The sequence below is a fragment of the Malaclemys terrapin genome, chromosome 11 (genome assembly GCF_027887155.1).
Source record: "Malaclemys terrapin pileata isolate rMalTer1 chromosome 11, rMalTer1.hap1, whole genome shotgun sequence".
Lineage (NCBI taxonomy): Eukaryota > Metazoa > Chordata > Testudines > Emydidae > Malaclemys > Malaclemys terrapin.
In genome coordinates this window covers 60,277,695-60,297,536 of record NC_071515.1, presented here as the reverse complement: position 1 = coordinate 60,297,536, position 19,842 = coordinate 60,277,695, and the positions used below count along the sequence as shown (strand labels likewise).

The window sequence follows — 19,842 nt, the reverse complement described above, 5'->3', positions numbered from 1 at the left end:
ACTTCATTGCACCGCGCCTCCTTCAGACAACAAAGTTATTACATGATCCAGGGGAGCGGTAGCCCAAGCCCTGCCACCCTGGGAGGGGCAAGAGCGGGCTGGAGTCCGAGCCCCCCTGCCCTGGGTGGGGGTGGAGCTTAGGCTTCAGCTTCAGCCATGGGTCCCAGCAAATCTAATGCTGGCCCTGGCCACCCCAGTTTGAGAACTGCTGATCTAGTCTGACCTGCACATTGCAGGCCACAGAACCTCACCCAACCTCTCTGTAAGACTGACTGTCGTGCAAACCCCATAATGCCCCCTGCTGCTCAAGTATGACCCTGCCAGTGCTTCCTGCCTCAATTTCCTCAGCTCTCCACACAGCAGTCTGTTTTTCTCACCTTTCAAGGCACCTCTTCAGCACATTCTCTGGGCTTTGTTCCCAGCCCCTTTCTGGGCTACTTTTGGCTCTGGGATAGAGCACACAGTCCCCAGGTTGGTTCCAAAGGAGTATCATTTCCAGCCCTTGCTGTGCTCTGTTCCTGGCATCCTTCACTGCTCCGGTATAGAGCACTAGGCCTCTGGGCTTGTTCCCCTGGAGTACCCAGCCTTAAGCAATCCCTGGTTCAGGGCCTTCCACAGGAGCCTACCCACGGGAAGACTGACCTCCTTCAGCCCATTAAGCTGTCACCTGACTTTCTTAGTCCCACCCTCACAGTCTGGGAAGCAGCTAATGAATTATGGTACAGGTGTAGTTGGTCCTATCTCCCCTTAAAGAGTTCAGTCATTCTATAACACTGATGTAATAATCCCTTAAATAATTATTGATAAAATGCTTTAAGATTGTTGGATGAAAAGCATGGTGTAAATACAAAATTAATATTCGAATGAATCATTCCAAGAAAGATATTCAAACAGTGTAATTTCTTTGGAAAATATTTCTGAAGCTGTTAAAGAAATTGCTTTCAAAGTATTTAGCTGAAAGTTCTTAGTATCAGGTTTTGAAGAATCTTAATCAGGGACTCTGCATATCCAGAGAGATTTTACATTAATTAAAGTTTAACTTAGTAAAATGCAATTCCAGGGGATAAAATAATAAAGTCCTATTGACATGAAGAGTACTGAGCACGTTACCATCTTGGTCTCAGGATCTGGATCTTTGGGTTCACCCTTCAAGACCCATAAAATGACCTCAGGTCAACAAGGCCTATGACATCCTTAGCGAAGGCAAATACGATGATTTCCTTTTGGTTAAAGTAAGTGAAAGTGCAGTTTTAATGTAAACATCTCACTGTGACAGCGTAGCCCATAAGGCTTTATTGGGGGAGGGGGTGCTTATAAATGTATGTATGACATAACTGGAATATGTTTTGTGCTGCCTGTGCCATGTAATATATCTCTGTAAAGGTTATGGTCTACTATATCTATTCATCCTATTTGTACATATATATCATTTTCTACTTGAGGTTAAGAATATGGGCTGTATGCTTGCTTGGTTTCTAAGTAAGCTTTGGGAGGCATTTGGTCAGCTTCTTTAGGAAGGAATTCGCCAGGTTAAGTACCTGATCAGGAAACACTTGGGGAACATCTTGGAATGCTCCAATCCACATGAGAAGTCTTCCTGGAGACATGCAAGATACCATGTGGACAATGGCTTCGGCCTGTAAAGACTGAGTCATGCAGGGACATGTGACTTGCCCAGGTGACTCCAAAACTCCATCTTGGAGCTGGACTTTGCATAGGAGGGAGGAGGGGGGTCTCCACCCACAAGAGAGAGTCTATTTAAACCCGTGGGAGACCCCTCCATTTTGTCTTCAGCTGGCTAAGGAAGGAGCCTCTCCACCCCTCCAGGATACTTGAAGGGAACTGGAACAAATGACAATAACTACAGGGAGTGTGAGTGATTGCTGGACCCAGGCTAAAAGGAGATTAGCCTGTAAAAGGGAGCACTCTGGAACTGGTGAGGAACTTACCTGTATTTAGTTTGATTAGACATAGATTTGCGCATTTTATTTTATTTTGCTTGGTGACTTACTTTGTTCTGTCTATTACTACTTGGAACCACTTAAATCCTATTTTCTGTATTTAATAAAATCACTTTTTATTTAGTAATTTATTCAGAGTATGTATTAATACCTGGGGGAGCAAATAACTGTGCATATCTCTCTATCAGTGTTCTAGAGGGCGAACAATTTATGAGTTTGCCCTGCATAACCTTTATGCAGGGTAAAACGGATTTATTTGGGTTTAAACCCCATTGGGAGTTGGGCATCTGAGTGCTAAAGACAAGCACACTTCTGTGAGCTGTTTTCAGGTAAACTTGCAGCTTTGGGGCAAGTGATTCAGACTCTGGGTCTGGAGCCAGACGGAAGTGTCTGGCTCAGCAAGACAGGGTGCTGGAGTCCTGAGCTGGCAGGGAAAACAGGAGCAGAGATAGTCTTTGCACATCAGGTGGCAGCTCCCAAGGGGGCTTCTGTGATCCAACCCGTCACACTCACCAATTTTTTTAAAATCTTAGATGGGGTCTCCAAAGATTGTTTATGTTTAGAAACCTGGGTTCAACAATTTTAAGGCCTTTCGGTTTGGCGGGCGCCGGACGACTAGCCGCTGAGGAGCGCGGTCGCCGGACAAGTAGCCGCCGAAATGCCGCCGAGAAGCGGCAACGCAAAGAAGCGCCGCTGCCGAAGTGCCGCAGCGGCACTTCTTGATGTTGCTGCTTCTCAGTGGGATTTTGGCGGCTGCTTGTCCAGCAGCCAGTAGGCGAGCGCACATAGATGCCCCGGGCGCCCGCGGGCACCGAGTTGGGGACCCCTGGCCTAGGTGATAAGTTAGAGATGCAGTTACCACTGGGCAGGACAGCAAGTCCATTCAATCACTGAACACTTTAGCATCTGAGATGTTCCCTTCTGGACCTGGTATAAAACTTTGGCTGACTCCAGGTTGGCCATTTCATTCAGAGATTGAAAGTGGCAACAACCTTTTAGATGCACCTGAAGAAGTGGGGTTTTTACCCACGAAAGCTTATGCCCAAATAAATCTGTTAGTCTTTATGGTGCCACTGGACTCCTTGTTGTTTTTGTAGACTTCAATCACTGTCTAAACTGCAGTATCTTGGATATGGGATCTTCCTTTGCCTAGCTGGAATTCAAAAGACCCTAATAAAGTTATGGTAATTTTAAGACACTAATTCTGGTGGAAATTTTATATAATCATTTGAATCTGGATCATTTCTTTTGGGAAGCAAGGTATTTAAATCTGCTATTTGAGTGATCTTTCTGATTAAAGATAGAGGACATATGTTGGCAGCAACAGTGAAGACCAAGCAAGGAACTCCATTTGTTTATGTCTCCAGGAGGAGAAAAAGATTTTGGTGCCTATATTCAGAGCTCAAAGCTATAGACAGAGCCATGGAAAAGGAAGAATACTTTGCCATGAAGAATGGTGCTTTTGGAGAAACACAATAGAATTTCATTGTCTCAGGGGATATGGAGAGAGAGACCTGTTGTGAATTACTGAATTAGACCATGATCCTGCACTGGGATCAGGTAGTGCAGATCCCCCAGGCCTATGTGGATTCTAAGGGCTGTAGTGCCACCCTGAATGAGCGCAAGTGTCTGCACTACTAGGTGCTGCAGAACTGGAGCCATAGCGAGAAAGTGAGCAAAGAAACTGGGGGAGAAAACATGATGCATTATAAAATGTACTTTAATCACTTATGTCAATTGTAGGTTAGTACTTAATTGTAACAGTTTATGGTACATTAGTAAATGAACTGTAATATACTGAAGAATATTTTATAAAACTAATTTAGTCATAGATCTCACTATGGAATCTGCTATTAAATCTTTGCTGGGAAGAGGGATGAGACTGTCAATTTTTAATGCCATTTATAAAGTATATAGTTTAACAAAGTGCACATTACCAAGGTTCTACTGTACTTTCTTCTCCAGGGTTTTTACATTTATGCTTTTATTTCTTTGAAAGGATTTTCACTTCCATATACTGCATATGCCAGGTAGGTATAAAATTTGATGTTTCTAACCAAACTAATGAATCTCTAATACACATTTATTGTTCTAATTTCTGGTTACTACCACCGACACCAGAAGAACAGCTTTATCCTAGCTCTATATGGGAAGTTTATCTTTTTAGCGGTGATGATTTGTAAGGAAGCTGGTTGAAGCACCAGCTAGTAGGATTATTTTACAGACTTGTCTAACTTTATTTCCTTCAGGAATGGGATATCTGAAGTAATATCTGGCTAATATCAACAGAACACATGGCTTCTTTCTAGTGCACCTCTCAAAAAAGACTTTTAATTGATTTTACATTTATACACATTGACAGCTGTCGGAGGGGTCATTATTTGCAATGAAATGCAGCTCCCAGGAGCTGATGGGACACTTCTTAATTAAGAAATTGCTGAAGATGTGAGATAAACAGTTTGGGTGTTTGAGGGTGCTTGTGTATAATCCTTGGTATTATTGGTCTTTTAGATAGGCCATTTTTATGTATTATTATATTTAATCACTTCCTGAGCACTGACCATGGGCTCAGCCCCTATGCAGAGCAGGGTGTAGAAGACAGCTTTGCCACGAAGAACTCACAATTGAAGAAGACAAACAATAGACATCAGTGGCACAGTGTCTTGTCTTGTTTTGGTGGGCAGAACAGCAGCAGTGCCTATTGGTGAATTAAAACTAATAGGCTGCATAGAAGAAGCATGAAGAAAGGATAGGAAAGTTAAGAATGGTGCAGGTGTGCCAGACTGAGATAGCAAGGGCATTCCAGCCATAGGTCAATGTGGAAGAAGGCTCAGAGATGGAAGTGGGAGAGATCCACCATCATCGTTAGGTATAATGTTGGTTTGTTTCTCTACAAAAGCACTGATAGATTAAAGGGGAGCATTCACCACATCATTTCTCCATTCTTCTGAATCTAACTAGGGCCCAGTTTACATTAGAAAAGGTATGTTGGTATAGTTATACCAGCAACCCACACCTAGGGTAGACACAGCCTACAGTAGAGCCCACTTAATAGAAACACAGATATTAACAACTTCTATTTAATAGCAACATTTTGCTGGGAACCAATCCCAAAAGACTTTAATGTTAATGAGATTTGGATATTGGCAATAGCATGCCTCTTATTAGCAAAAATTTTTGGAAGAAGGTTGCCACCTGCAGGCAGGTATGTGGGGCTGCAACCTCAGAGAGAAGCACTGGGACATGCCAAGCACCCCCTGCAGGCAAGTATGTGGAGCTGCAGCCAGGGCAGGAAGTACTGGGACCTGCCTATCTTAGCTGCAGCTGTGCAAATCTGCCTGCAGCTAGTGCTCAGACCATCCTAGCAGTTCCTGCTGGGGCTGCAGCCCTGCAAACCTGCCTGTGGACAGGGGCCACACAGACAGTAAGGGGCTGGGGAGGGTGCGGGGGGGAGGTTGCAGAGTAACTAGTGTGACCAGATGTCCCGATTTTATAGGGACAGTTCCAATTTTGGGGGCTTTTTCTTATATAGGCACCTATTACCCCCCACCCCCGTCCCGATTTTTCACACTTGCCCTCTGGTCACTCTAAGAGTAACTCTCCCTGTGCTCTCTGGGGGCTGCACTGCCATGGGACTGCATGTAGGGAAGGAAGTGCAGGAACATGCTGAGCCCTGATTCCCAGACAGTGCTCCCCGTGAAAAGCCCTGGGTTTCAGAACCCCTCCCTTCTGCTGCCCTGCACACAAGCAGATTTGCAGGTCTGCATTCAGGGAAAGTATCTACCAGCGCTTCCTTCCCTGACTCCTGCTTCACAAACCTGCCTATAATACTATACCAGCAAAAGACTGCTTTTCCCCATAACAGCTTAGACCAGTTCCCTGGACAAAATAAGCCATAACAACAAAAGAATTCTTTTGACAGTGTAACTGCATCTACGCCAGAGCTTTTGACAGTATAAAAATGTAATTAAAAGTCACCACCACTACCTCTACTCTCTCTCCATCCACTCCTAAGTGAATATGCCATACACTTCAGAGACAAGTCCTGCACATGACAAACCTCTCGGCCCAGATCCTGAACTGGGTCAGCATCAGCACAGCTCAAGGTTCAGGGGGTAAAAGTGTCCCCAGCACAAAACAGTGTAGCCTCTGCTTTACACCCAGTTGCCCAGGGCACCAAATCAGTAGCAGCAGCCAGGCCAGATCTTTTTGGCCAGGCCACATCCTCTATGTCACAATGGGGAAGGGGAGACGTTTTTCACTGATGAAAATATCCATGCTTTCATGTCTCAGAGCAGATAGGAGAGAACATAAAAAGACAGGCTTAGTATTTCCATGACTTATGAGCAGAACATGTGCCAGTGGTATAAGGATGTTATTCCGCAACTGAAAGAACTACGCATTGAATAGTTCAACTTGTTTTGTATTTTGCCCATTTACGTGTGTGTATTTTGCTATGCCATTAGAGGTTCTTATATTCCTCTTCCAATGAATATTATGTTGAAGATGTGCCTGGACCAAACCCCCAGATCTGACTATTCCACTTTTGGTTAAATCTGGGTCCGAATCTAAACCATTATTAAAGCAGAGTTTAATTAAATTGGATACTGGTTTGCACCTTGGGGACTATCTATTTAAAATCCACATACCATTTAAAGTTGTCTCCTCAGTTATCAGCTTTATTAACACCAATTAAAAATCTAGTAGCGAGTCTGAACTGGACAAGACAACCCAATCCGTCAAACCCAAACTAAGATAGTGACTATTATATGTGTGGTGTAGTTTTCACCACATTAATCTTTTTACTCCACCAAGAAATTCAACTATTACATTCATTTAGAATTGCATTAAAATGTTACCAAAGGCTGAATTTAACAGTAGGCTAGTATTCTTGATCTTCATGATTATTATGTGGGTTACATTGGAATCTGTCTCTCTCTTTTCCTGATGGTTAATAGTGTAGAACATTGTGATGATTAAAAACAATAAAATGAATCTTGAGTGAAATAAGCAAGTATACAGTAACTGGGCCACTCCCCTTCCAAAACACCAGAGTATCCCTAAATAAGATACCAGGTTTAAATTCCCTAGTCCTGGCAATTTCAGGCTCTCGATTGCTGATAGTGGATATTATATCATGAAAATCTGCATAAAAGGTTTAAGAAATTAGTATCATAAAATGGATTTGAATATGAAACATGCCCATTTTTTCTTTCCCCCATATATTTATTGGTGTTTACGTCTAAAACATTTTATTTTAAATAAAATGTGCTGGGAGATTGATGCACACTGGTGCATGGGGGAATGTCCTAATGGAGGAAACAGATTTTATTTTTGAAAGCTATAATAATTACACACAATCAAAATGTATGAGTAATATTTTAAGCTGATTTTGATTTGTGCACTTTCAATTGTGCATTCAGTTTTCAAAGCTGAACAGGGGAAAAAACAAGAAAATTGGGAAAGAATTACATGAAAATGGATTTCACTGTTTTTGGAACTTGGTGGGAAAATCTGTCAGCAGTAGTTTTACCATTTTTGCTGTAACTAAAGCTGGATTTTGAAAGGAAAACCCCCCAGCTTTCTCTGCCCCCAAAATGCTAATGTGTGCACTGCAGTGGAAGCGCAGCTTGCTGTACTGTTCAGTCTTGATGTGAATTTTACACACCAGAGCTCATTGCTACAGCAAGGAGACCTTGACAGGGAGAGGGTGTCAGAAGAAAAAAATACTATATATACAAATAGTGCAATCTCTATGGCATCTGCAGTTTTTGGAATGCTTGGCTGAGTGCTAAACAAAACCGCAAAACAAAAAAATCCACATTTAATCCAATGGGACTTTTGCCTCAATAGGGGACAGCCACACCAAGAGGTTTTTGCAAAAAAATCCTTTGTGTAGAAAACAAAGCCAGAACATTTTCTGCATTCTTATAGCTGATTAACAAATTGGGCAAATAAACGAAAGCAACATCCAAGTGTACCTGGGATCCACAGCCTAAAGGGTTCATTGGATAGCCTCTCTCCACAACCTGAGTGGGGTTTGACCACATACTAAGTGGCTGAAGTGCTCCCCATGGTTCTGCTACCTCAGTTCTACTGTGCACTATAGGAGCATTGCTGGGGAAACTGAGGGAGGCGTATAAGGGCTGACTTTAAAGTGCAGAAACATTGAAATTCATGAACTGGGCTTCTCCTACCCATCCTTTCACATCGTACCAGTCTCCATAGCACAGCCCTCTAACCCCGTATGTAAATTGCAAACTAGCGGCCAGATTCATCAGTTCAGAGCAGCACAAAGCAGCTGAAATGATGTTCTGGAATATCTGCCCTTAAAAAAAAATGTTTTAAGGTTGCTCCATCACATCTTCAACTCAAAAATATCACATAGCACCATTGTCTTTGGGTTTCTTATTTCGTGTTTGTATATGAAAATTTTAAGAGTTTTCTTAAAAAAACAAAGACATTCCAAGGGGGAAAAATTAAGATGGGGATTGAGAGGACATATCAGTAATTTAGAGTAAGATACATTACAGGACTGTTGTAATTATCCCAAACCAAGCATTAGAAAGCCAGGATATTAAGAGTTAAGGTTACACTTAAAAAAATAATAATCTAAATAAAACATGTTGAGGTTTGGAAATGCACAGTTAAAGCACTCAAACAACCTTAACTCTGCCCTGTCGTGATGCTATGCATAACCATACAATTAAGGCATTTTAGTATCTGTGGTCCCAGATACCATTAAATGGATATTTAAAGATGCTCAGTTTATTTTTTCCATATTTTTCTCTTCAAGGCAGATTTAAGGTTGTTTGAGTGCCTTCTCTGTGCATTTCCATAGCTTAGTATGTTTCAATTTTGTTTAAGTGTAACCGTAACTCTGAACATTTTGGGTTTCAGGGCTTGATTTTGGAATAATTACAAGCTCCCTATAGTGTATTTTACTCTAAATTACTGCTATGTACTCTCAACTGTGACATGTTTTTGTCTTCAAAATATGACATCAAAACCTTGGGTTATTTTGAATGCAGTGTAGCTGTAATACAGCTTGGCTTTAGGAAAGCCAATGATTCACCATCTTATCAAATTCTACTAGAAAAGTAAATACAAACGGTATATGAAAAGTATCACATGAACTAGAAACTGGATTATAAATAACAGGTAGCTTTAAACAGTAGCATATTAAGTTAATGGACATATGTCTAGAGTGGGTGGCACAATGTTCATTGTCCTGGGTAACTTCCCCTAACATCACAGATCCAGATATAGTGGGGAAGTCAGCCTCCTCCGGGGCAGTAGGGCTCCATCCTCCTATAGATAGTATTTCATGAATCCAGGATCCATATTGCAAGAGGGGATGTAGACTGGAGCAGCTGGGCTGGGCAGAATGCTCAGAGCCATCCCTCTGGGCTTGTAGAGGTGAAGCAGAAAGATCCTTTTAAAATTAATCCTAAATCTAACTAATTACTTGTAAATTCTCAAAGTGTATTTCTATACTCAAAAGTGCTTTAATTCTGGGAAGGATATACCATAGATATCTTTGTACATAAAAATACTAGAACCCTTGCTTTAAGTGCAAAGCTCAATTAATTGTTGATTATGGATCTATGACTAACACTTTCATAATGTTCTCTCTCTCTTCCACCCTTCATTTGTTTCGGATTTTTTAATCTCTTAGGTCCCAATCCTGCAATAAGATCTGCGTTTACTACAATTGACTATATAGGCACAGAATATCCATCCACACAAAGCTCCTTGCCGGATCGGAGCCTTTGATGGCAAGCTTTTCAGGATGTGACTATGTCTGAGTAAGCAGGGTCTAAGTGAGCTGTCCCCTGGTATCTAGTGATGAACTGGGGGGAAAAGACTTCAGGAGCATAGACACACCTACTCTGCTCAGCAGATGGAGCTGCTTTGCCAAAGTGATCAATTCTGGCTGGTTTGGGGTAAGGAAATATTATCCTTATTGTATGAGTAAAGGACAGCAAAACTGTACTTGGTATGGCCTGACTGAGGGTCACTCTAAATGAAATCTCACTTGCAAAGCAGAGGAAGGGATGCCAACTCCCAGTTAAAGAGACAGGAGGTAGGGAGAGTTGTTACTACCTACCCACCCTTATGGATTCTGTTTAAACGGTCCTAGACACCATCTGACCCTCTCCTCCTCTCCCCAGTGTTTAAAGACAGAGCTGATTAGATTCAGCTGAGAGTCCAATGTTTCTGTTCAGTGATTACCAGAGCTGAATCACTGATAGCAGGTCTAGGGGCTAAGTCTTTGACCTGGTGTGTGGACAGTGTTGCAGAAAAAGACAATGTGGAGGCTACACTAGCAGTGAGGTTCCTTGCTACACAGTGAAATCACTAAGAGCTGAAATCACTAAGAGCTGGGCTAAGTGGTGGAACCTCAGCACTTGGCATCACAGAAGCAGTAGTGAGCAGCAAAGAGCAGCAGCAAGCGACCAGTAGCAGAGTTAGCAGCAGCAATAAGCCAGTTGCAGAGTGGCTCAGCAGCAGCAGAGGGATTGCTTGAGCCCCTCTGCCCTGCTCCCCTCCACACACACACACACACACACACACACACCCACCCACCTCTGAGCTCTGGGTCTTTGCTGACTAAGGACAACCAACTGTCAATGGGGTGTAGTGAAAGGAAAGGGAAATGACATGTTAAAGGGACATTCATTTGTTGGACTTTCACACTGCAGGGTGTGAGCTTGAGGCAAGGAACACTGTCCATATGTACTGTGGGTTGGGTGTTTGCTTGTGGTTACATGCATTTGAATCATGGTTGTGTTGTTTTCACAAATGAATGCTTGGTTTCCTTTCCCTGTTAAAAGTTTTCTTGTGTTATACACAGACTCAGTGCTTGCGAGGGGGGAAGTATTGCCTCTTAGAGGTACCCACAGGCCCGCCGATGGGGGAGCAAAGAGGGCAATTGCCCAGGGCCCCGGGCGATTTAAAAGAGCCCTGGGGCTCCCGGCTACCGCTGGCAGTGCAGCAGAGCTAAGGCAGGCTTCCTGCCCACCCTCACTCTGCGCTGCTTCTGGAAGCGGCCAGAACGGATCTACAGCCCCTGGGGGGGGCTCCCGCCCCCATGCCGATTCTGCAGCTCCCATTGGCCGGGATCGCCTGGGCCCCCGCTTAGAAGCCGCTGCCAGCGGGATGTGCCGGTCGCTTTCAGGAGCTGCCTGAGGTAAGCTCTGATCCTCTGACCCCCTCCTGCACCCCAACCCTCTGCCCCAACCTAGAGCCCACACCCAAGCTTCCTCCCAGAGCCCAACCCTACACTCCCTCCCACACCTCAACTCCCTCCAGAGCCCACACCCACTCCTGCACCCAAATTCCCCCCCAAAGCCCAACCCTGCACCCCCTCCCACACTCAAACTCCCTCCCAGAGTCTGCGCCCCCTCCCACACTCAAAGTGCCTCCCAGAGCCCGACCCCGCACCCCCTCTTGCACCGAAACTCCTTCCCAGAGCCTGCACCCCACACTCCCTCCCGCACCCAACCCCCCTACCCCAGCCTGCTGAAAGTAAGCAAGGGTCGGGGAGAGCGACAGAGGGAGGGAGGATGGAGAGAGCAGGGGCTTCTGAGAAGGGGCAGGACAGGGTGTGGCCTCAGGGAAGGGGTGGGGCAAGGGTCTTTGGGTTTGCATAATTAGACAGTTAGCAACCCTACTGGGCAGGCATGTGGAAACCCCGGCCGTTCTGGAAGAGTGCATCCAGCAGTACGGCCAGTATCTCGCTGGGCACCAGCCAGCACAGGTGCAGCACAGCCCAAACGTCAGGCAGACCGTGTCCGCCTTGGTGCGGCTTGTGTGTGCATGGGGGCCCAATGACTGTTCTGCCCTGGGACCCGGAATTGCTGTCGGTGGGTCTCGGTACCCAGGATCTGTTAAAGGTGGTGGTTAGTTTTCCCAGATCCCTGGGTGGAGGCTCGAGCCGGTTCTGTTTTGCATTGTTCAGAAAAACTCCTAAATACTGAACCTGGCCCTTGTTGCTGCCAACTCTGGCAGAAGGGTTACATCTGCACAGAGTCTAGCGCATTTTGAGTGCTACTACAATATAAATAATAATAGTGCTTGGAATAAAGGTCAAAAGAGGGTGATAAATTGTTTGCATGATTCAGGCTGGAACAAAGTAATGAGATGAAATTAGGAAAAGACAGACTAAGTATCAGAAAAAACTTGCAAATGGTATGATCTGTTAAATTGTGGAACTGGGATTGTTTCTAATGAAAGTGATGGAAGCTATGTTGCATGAGTTATTAAAAACTAGACTAGACAGCGTGATAGAAAATATACCATAGGGAGCAATCCTGTGCAGGGAGGGGTATGGATTAGATAGCCTAACAGGTCCTATTTCTTTAAATTTTGTGATTCCATAAACTTCCTAAAGATGCTCTACAGTAATTTAAGCTACTAGACTTGATTGGAAATCAAGAGAGTGTAAATTAAATGTAAAGACAACTAAAGGACATAATTTAGGAATTTTTGGAAATATTCTAAAACATAAATAGGTCACTTTGGCTTTGAACTCAGGAGAAGAAGAGTTGAAGGAGAATATGATGTTTGGGAGTCAAACCTAGGGTTGATTTATGTTGGTCATGTTGGCATGATAACTTTCACACCTCCTCCTCTTTTTTCAGACTCCCACTTACTGGTCCACCAGAAATTCCCAGGCAAACACCTCATCCTTGTAGCAGAATTTGGCCACATGGCAATTTGACAGAGAAATAAAAAGATACGTGAAAATACATCTCTTGCACCTGAAAGAAGTAAAAGTGCCTTTGTTTTTACCAAAACTTAAAATCAAGACGCTTATATTGGCAAAAAAAAAAAAAGGGCAATGCTTCTCACAAGTACTCAAGAATGAATTGGTGCAATTGACTTTAATGGTCCCATCTATTGTGTAAATACAGATTTATGACTTTTTTTAAAAATGGTCTGTGAAAATATATTTAAGGACACGTACAATGTTAGTTTAATGACCCACTATATCCTAATGATTCTTGAAATGTTAAGATCTATGCTATAAATACATACACAAAAGGAATTGTTTAAAAATGTGTATTATTGATCTGATGGACTGAGATAGTTGAACTGGAGCCATAAAACTTTATCTTGTCAGCATGTAATATTAATAAAAATAACAATAAAAACCCTTTTAAAAGTTTGTTATTCAACTAGTAAAGATACTGACTTATTTAGTGCCTTTATGGCTTGATGTTCAGTATATATGGGTATTTAGACACAATTGTAAAATCTGTATGCACCAACTTCCTATTATGTCTAAGGGAATCATGATGCATGAATAAATGTTACCAGAAATAGTCCTGGATCTCATGAGTTCTAGGCCCACGTCCAAACCACTAGACCACAGCATCTCCTGCTGCCAAACCCCTGCCAAGCATTTAGAGTAAAATTTTCAAGAGCACCTAAGTGACTTAGGAGAAAATCAATGGGACCTAGCTGCTTAGGGACAAATTTTCAAAAGTATTTTGGGGCCTAGATACAGACAGGTGCCTACAGAGCTTTAAGCACCTAGGTAGGTTAGGCACCTATTAGGTGCTTTTGAAAATCTCTCTGGCTACCTGTCCACATCTCTAGGTAGCAAAATACCTTTAAAAATCTGGCCCTAAGTCCTAGGTCCCATTTACTTTCAACAAGACTTAGGTTCCTAAGTGCCTATGGGTACGTCTACAATGCGATAAAAGACTCTTGGCACAGCCACAGCTGGCCCAGGTCAGTTGACTCAGGCTTGTGGATCTCAGGCTAAGAGGCTATAAAATTGAGTGTAGACTTCAGGCTCCAGCCCAAGCCCAAACCTAAATGTCTATGCTGCAATTTTATAGCCCTCTAGCCCAAGCCCCGCAAGCCTGAGTTAACTGACCTGGGCCAGCCACAGGTCTTTTACTGCATTGTAGACATACTCCATGTCACTTCTGAAAATGGGATCTTGTCACTATTATCCTCTCTCTATCTCCATTTTTCCCATCTGTTAAATTAGGTTACTAGTAATTAGCAAAAATTATTGCACATATTTATTGGGTATTTCAGCAGGGGTTGTGAGGCAAACATTATCATCCTCATTCTACAGATGGCGAAACTGAGATGCAGAGGTTGAGTGACTTGCTTGGGAAGATGGGAGATGCGTTGTGATTTAGTGCATTAAGCTTGGGTATCACCATCAGGACACCCAGGTGTCAGTTTTCTACACTGTCTGCTGTGTGATTTTTTTAAACAATATCCATAACTTCTCTGTACCTCAGTTACGCTACATGTAAAATGTGACTAATATTTACCTACCGCACAGGACTAGATCAACCGATGTTTGAAAATCATGTTTAAATCCTTATGTGGAAGGTGCAAGGTATCACCATTATATTTCATTAATACAAACTGAAATATAATTCCCATTCCACTTTCTTAATATACATCTTTCATGCCACACAATGGAAATTTCACAACTTTGTTAATCCTACTACCCACAACAGTTGGTCTGTTTTAAACTTCAGTCTCCTTCCATCCTCCTTAAACTACCTATACTCTACTGCATTAAGCCATGATAGTTGTAGTTTTACATTTTCTGCAGTGTCAAGCAAAACATCAAAATAAACAAGGTGAAATCTTGGCCCTACTAAAAGCATTGGCCTGCTAAACCCAGGGTTGCGAGTTCAATCCTTGAGGGGGCCATTTAGGGAACTGGGGTAAAAATCTGTCTGGGGATTGGTACTGCTTTGGGCAGGAGGTTGGACTAGATGACCTCCTGAGGTCTCTTCCAACTCTAATATTCTATAATTCTATAACTCCTACTGAATTCAATAAGAACAGGAATTCACCCACAGGATTTAAGGCGACTGGATAGTCTTGGTTTTCTATCTGAAATGCAAAATATCCAGGATTTGCCATGTCAACCAGCTGTGATTATTGCAGGCACAATTACCCTCACATAGAGGGGGCTCGGGTTAGCAGGGATAAAGAGGCACAATTCAGGTTTGAGGAGACCTTAGCACTGCATTTCATACTTTTCAACACATACGTCTATTAATTACAAACTTAACTTTGAATAGGCTAACTTTCAAGATGTTTGTGTTTCTTCTAATATTACAGTGTTCCAGTAAGGTTCTTTTCCCCTTACAGTTGTACTTTTTTATCAATGACTTAACTCTATTTTAACAAAGACTGTGTCAAATCTAATTTTGAATAAAGGTAATTATTTCAGCTACTTAAAAAACTTAAACACAAATGGACTAATTTTTTACTGATTTTCCCTTAAACTAAAGATACATTAACCAGTCTTACTGAGGAAAAAGTTCTTAAATAAACTTCTCCATTGCATGTGCACACACACTCACAAAACAAACAATTTAAAATAACTCATCTGCTTTTAAAATATATTTATAAAACAACTGGCTCTTTGCTGAACAGCATGTTTGACAACTCTGCCAAGTGAGAATGTTCATGGCTAAGTTAGAAATGAGTTTCATGAGAATGCTGACATAACTTGAACTATAGGCACTAGAAAGTGCTGCTATTTTATATTTATTGATTGATTTATTTCAAATCTTATGCCCGAAAGCTTCAGGAAGTAGAATTTGAAGAACAAGCAAGCAGTTAAACTACCCTGTTACAGAACCATTACAATGCACTGCACTAGCATTTGTCTATAACTGTAAAACACTGAGATAAAGAACTACTGGCCCATTCTTACGGAGATAACGGAAAATCAGACTTGCATCCATGATTCAAATGCAAAAATACATAACCATTAATATTACCTGGAATTAAGAAAGCAAAGGTGCGTTGTTTGTTTGTTTGTTTGTTTAAGTAGTTCCACACATTTTAAACTAGGGACCTATGTAAATAATTTGAAAATGCTGTTGTGAAACATACGACATTTTTCATCAGCAAAATATAAATAGGGGAAATACAATGAAGTTACGAAAAAAAGCAGGCTAAATATCAGGAAAACTTGCTAACAGTAAGATTCATTAGAATTGGGAATAATCTCCCAAGGAGAGCGGAGAAGCCCTATCTCTTCAGACTCTTAATATTATATTTGACAAAACACTGGCAAATGTACTGTAGAAAATAATCCAGTAATGCTAGAGACTGTAGTAGATGACCCTAGTACTTTAGTTCTTTTCCACTTCTAATGGGGTGATTCCATTATTCATAAAATATAATTACTAATGCAGCACTGAGTAATTGACAATTGAACATCTTAATTAATATTAATATTAAATGTAAAGCAATTGCAACTACTGGTTATAATACTGTAGCAGCTTTTTATTTTGTCTTGTTGCCATTTAGCCAATAACTGCCTAAATGAGTATTGACTGTGCACAAATTATCATTCTGACGTATACTGGGGATGTATGGAGTAAACTGATTTATAAATTGAAGATACTCCTAGAGAAGTGAGTTAGCACACCTCTGTAATCTGATATAATGGCATGCATTCTCATTGTTTAATATACTTGAATATATAAAGTAGTGTGAAAAAGTGTGTATGTGTATACAGACTTCAAAATCAGTATATGCCTTTCAAATACAAATGGAACAGAAACTGGATAAAGTGTATATTTTATTTTTAGTTCTAAATGCCGTAGGAAATATGGCACACTCTCACTGATGTATTTACTTTTTACATTTTAGTACCTTTTCCCATTAACCATGAATATTACATACGTAAGTAGAAATTAACCTAAAAAATCATCATCCCAAATCCTGTAAGAAATTCTGAAGTGAAGGCTTGCTGCTTATACAAAGTTTGCTGGGTTACAAACATTTTGCTCTATCACAACTCTAAAAATTGTAATTTTCTCTTCATTGTTTGAAATGCGGAACCCCTTGTAGTATATTAAGATTTTCTATGTTGATCTTTGATGGTTTAAAAAGATAAGACAAGAATTGATATTTAAATATCACCAATACCAGCTTGCTAAAATTCTACTAATTAGATTCCAAGAAGCAATTATTCACTTGAAAAATCTAATCTATATACCACCATAGGTACCAAGTGTTCAAAATTCAATTTAGTATTCTTTGTTTAGAACAAAATAACAATAAAACTATAGCTTAACTTTAGTTAACAGAAGGCAAAGGCTAAATAAATGTCCAGTATACCTCAAAAGTATAAACACAACTTTTTTAATATTAGCATTACTTGGTACCCCTAAGCTACCCCTAAAATGTAAGACATTCTCGCTTTGTTTCAAATTATTTTTGATTAAATTCATGATAAGCATTGCAGGACTAAGTGCCTCCAAAGTTTTAATTGTTTGTGATGTAAATAGTAAAAAGGCAGAAAAATAAAGACTCCTCCCCCCCCCCCTGTGAGTTATACAGCTTGTATCATCTGAGAACAGGTATTGACTTCATGTGATTTTTGTAGCATCAAGGAAAACATATTTTGATTCGTCAAAGTGATCAGCGTTCACACTAAACAGTTTTAAAGACCACAGCAAGTAAGTTCACATCATCATCCATAAAAAATGTGGAACACAGCTGATGCCTGTTGGGACAAGTTTTAATCATTCCCTTTGATATCTGGTAATAAAAAAGAAAAAGCAAAAGTGTTTCAATTTAGTTCTCTCCTCCTCAGCAATTTAGTAATCCATTTACTGCTTTCCATTCACATCCCTAACCCCTGTGTGTTGGTTAGCTAGAAACTGTGCTGTAAGAATGTGAAGAATGTAAACAGCCTTTTATTGTCCAAAAGGATAGCAGTGTGAAAGAAATGTGTGCCTTATCGCAAGACTGCAGCTCCGTACTTCATTGCCATGATAAAGTGCTGAAGCAAAAAACATTACAAGACAAGCACAATCCAAAAACGGATTAGAATTTGACATAAGCTTCCTCAAAAACTAATCAATCAACTCATGCTGTAATATTAGAATCCAGTTCTTAAGGAGGGTGTTTAATCCCTTCAAGGTTTATTACACATTCCCTATTGACTATGGTGACAAACTTTCAGATACAAGACAGCTAGGAAGAGAGGCAGAACTTTTGCAGCATAAATCAGAGATAACTGCTCACATAATTAACATGCTCCTGAAAAAAGGCATTTTGAAATAAAATTACAATGTTTCCTTTGCTTTCAGGTAAGGCTGGCAAACTCCTTTTTAGGTTCTTTTTTTTTTCCTTTCTCAAATTCAATTTATTTTTCACTAATATCCCAAGAACAAGAATTTTATTTTCTCATTAAAAGGGGTGTGCTAGATATCACACTCTTTACACACCTATTTCAAATGAAGCATCTCATTTCATTTTGTAGCTCCAGCTTTTTAGATCTATATTGCCTGAGCATACTACTTCAGTCACTCAAATTCTTTTGCATTTAACGTATAATTAAACAGTACTACACAGGCGCGTCTTTCTGTATCTAATCCAAATGGACAGAAATCCTTGTGTGGGGTCCAACAAAGAATCATAAACTCTACAATAACTGTTTAATATGAAGTCAGGAAAACAGAAAAGTTCATAAGGACAAATAATTTTAAACCAGTGTTTGTCATCCACTTCCTTAAAATAGTTAACTAAATTGGTACCAGGCAATGCTAACTGTGGATCTAGAGTAAGGTTCAGAAGTGGAATTGTGATACTCTGAAGCATCACATAGCTCAGGATATTCAACATGTCCACAGTCACAGATATATCCTAAAGGCAGTTATTATAGCTTCTATTGTTAGACAGCATTATTTAAAATACAGGCCTTAGAAATGTGAAATCCCTATTAAACTTATTGAAAAATATTACCAAAAAAATACAGAGAAAACTCTTAAAAGAGAATCTTAATTTACGGGACTGTAACAATCAGTTGCTTTGGTGCAAGTTGTGGCTGCCTTTGTTGCATTAAAGTCTACTCCCTATTTTATCTCCAAAAGACAGTAGGCAGGTAGACAGCAATGATTACCTTTCCCAAGTAACATGACAGCAGTTTAATGGGAGAGAATATACAGATTGTGTATTAAGAACTCTTATTTAGTTGCTCTTAGAGTTGCACGAAACAAGCAGACAGAAAAAAGAGTGTTAAATGTCATGCTCCTAGCAAAAAGGCACCACAATCCAGCATAATCACCACCTAGCACAAATGTTTGATGAAGGGGCATGTGCTCCATTACTTTGGATATCTGAGACTGGTTACAAAAAACTAAACTCATCCTAGATAATTAAATAAACCCTCCGCAAAGACTCTGGGTTACGGTATTTCTAGCCTACATAACAACCTGCAAAGGAATGCTTGCTGCTTTTGACACAGAGATAGATGCAAACGCCTTTCAGAAACGCCTTGGCTATAGATTTCCAAGGGCTCTGCAGTTACTTTTAGCATAAAGATTAAAAAAAAAAAAAAGCAGACTTACAAGCTGAAGGAAGCTCTGTACCACAATAAGAGGCAGGGGCTGCAGGTACATCATTCTGGCTTGGAGTCTAGGAGATGATTTCCCTTACTTGGATCTTGCACATCTCCACTTTGGGGGGCAGGACTGAGTACAGGGACATACCACTGTGATCACCTTAAGCAAAACACAAGCAGGGAGAATCAAACCCCCAACACATCCTCAGCGCAGCGCTCCGCTTGCCAGGCGGCGGGGCCACCTGAACTGGCCACGGCAGAGCCCTTCCGTGCCGCTGCAGGACTGGCCCTGAGATCCGAGGGGGCCGTCACCTCCCCCGCCCCCCCGGGGGCCGAGCGGCAGCGGCAGCAGCAGCAGCCCCGCTGCGCGCGCCAGCCGCCTCTCCAGCTGCCGCCCCGCGCGCGGGCTGCGCGAGGCAGGGCGGGGAGGAGCTTGGGAGCGGCGGGGTCCCGCCGAGAGTTGGGGGCGGCGTGGCAGTGAGGAGCCGGGGTGCGGGAGGGGCGCTGGGGCGGCGGGAGCCA

The 19,842-nt window shown here is 41.6% G+C and overlaps 1 protein-coding gene across 1 annotated transcript in view; it reads right to left on the bottom strand.

The window, feature by feature from the left end:
- NXPH2 (neurexophilin 2) overlaps window positions 1-19,624 on the bottom strand; it is a 61,039-nt gene extending 41,415 nt beyond the window's left edge. The window contains exon 1 of the mRNA XM_054044211.1: window positions 19,328-19,624. Within this exon, the coding sequence (XP_053900186.1) occupies window positions 19,328-19,381 (54 nt within the window). The 5' untranslated portion in view covers window positions 19,382-19,624. The remainder of the gene's footprint in view (window positions 1-19,327) is intronic.
- Window positions 19,625-19,842: the final 218 nt, after the last annotated feature.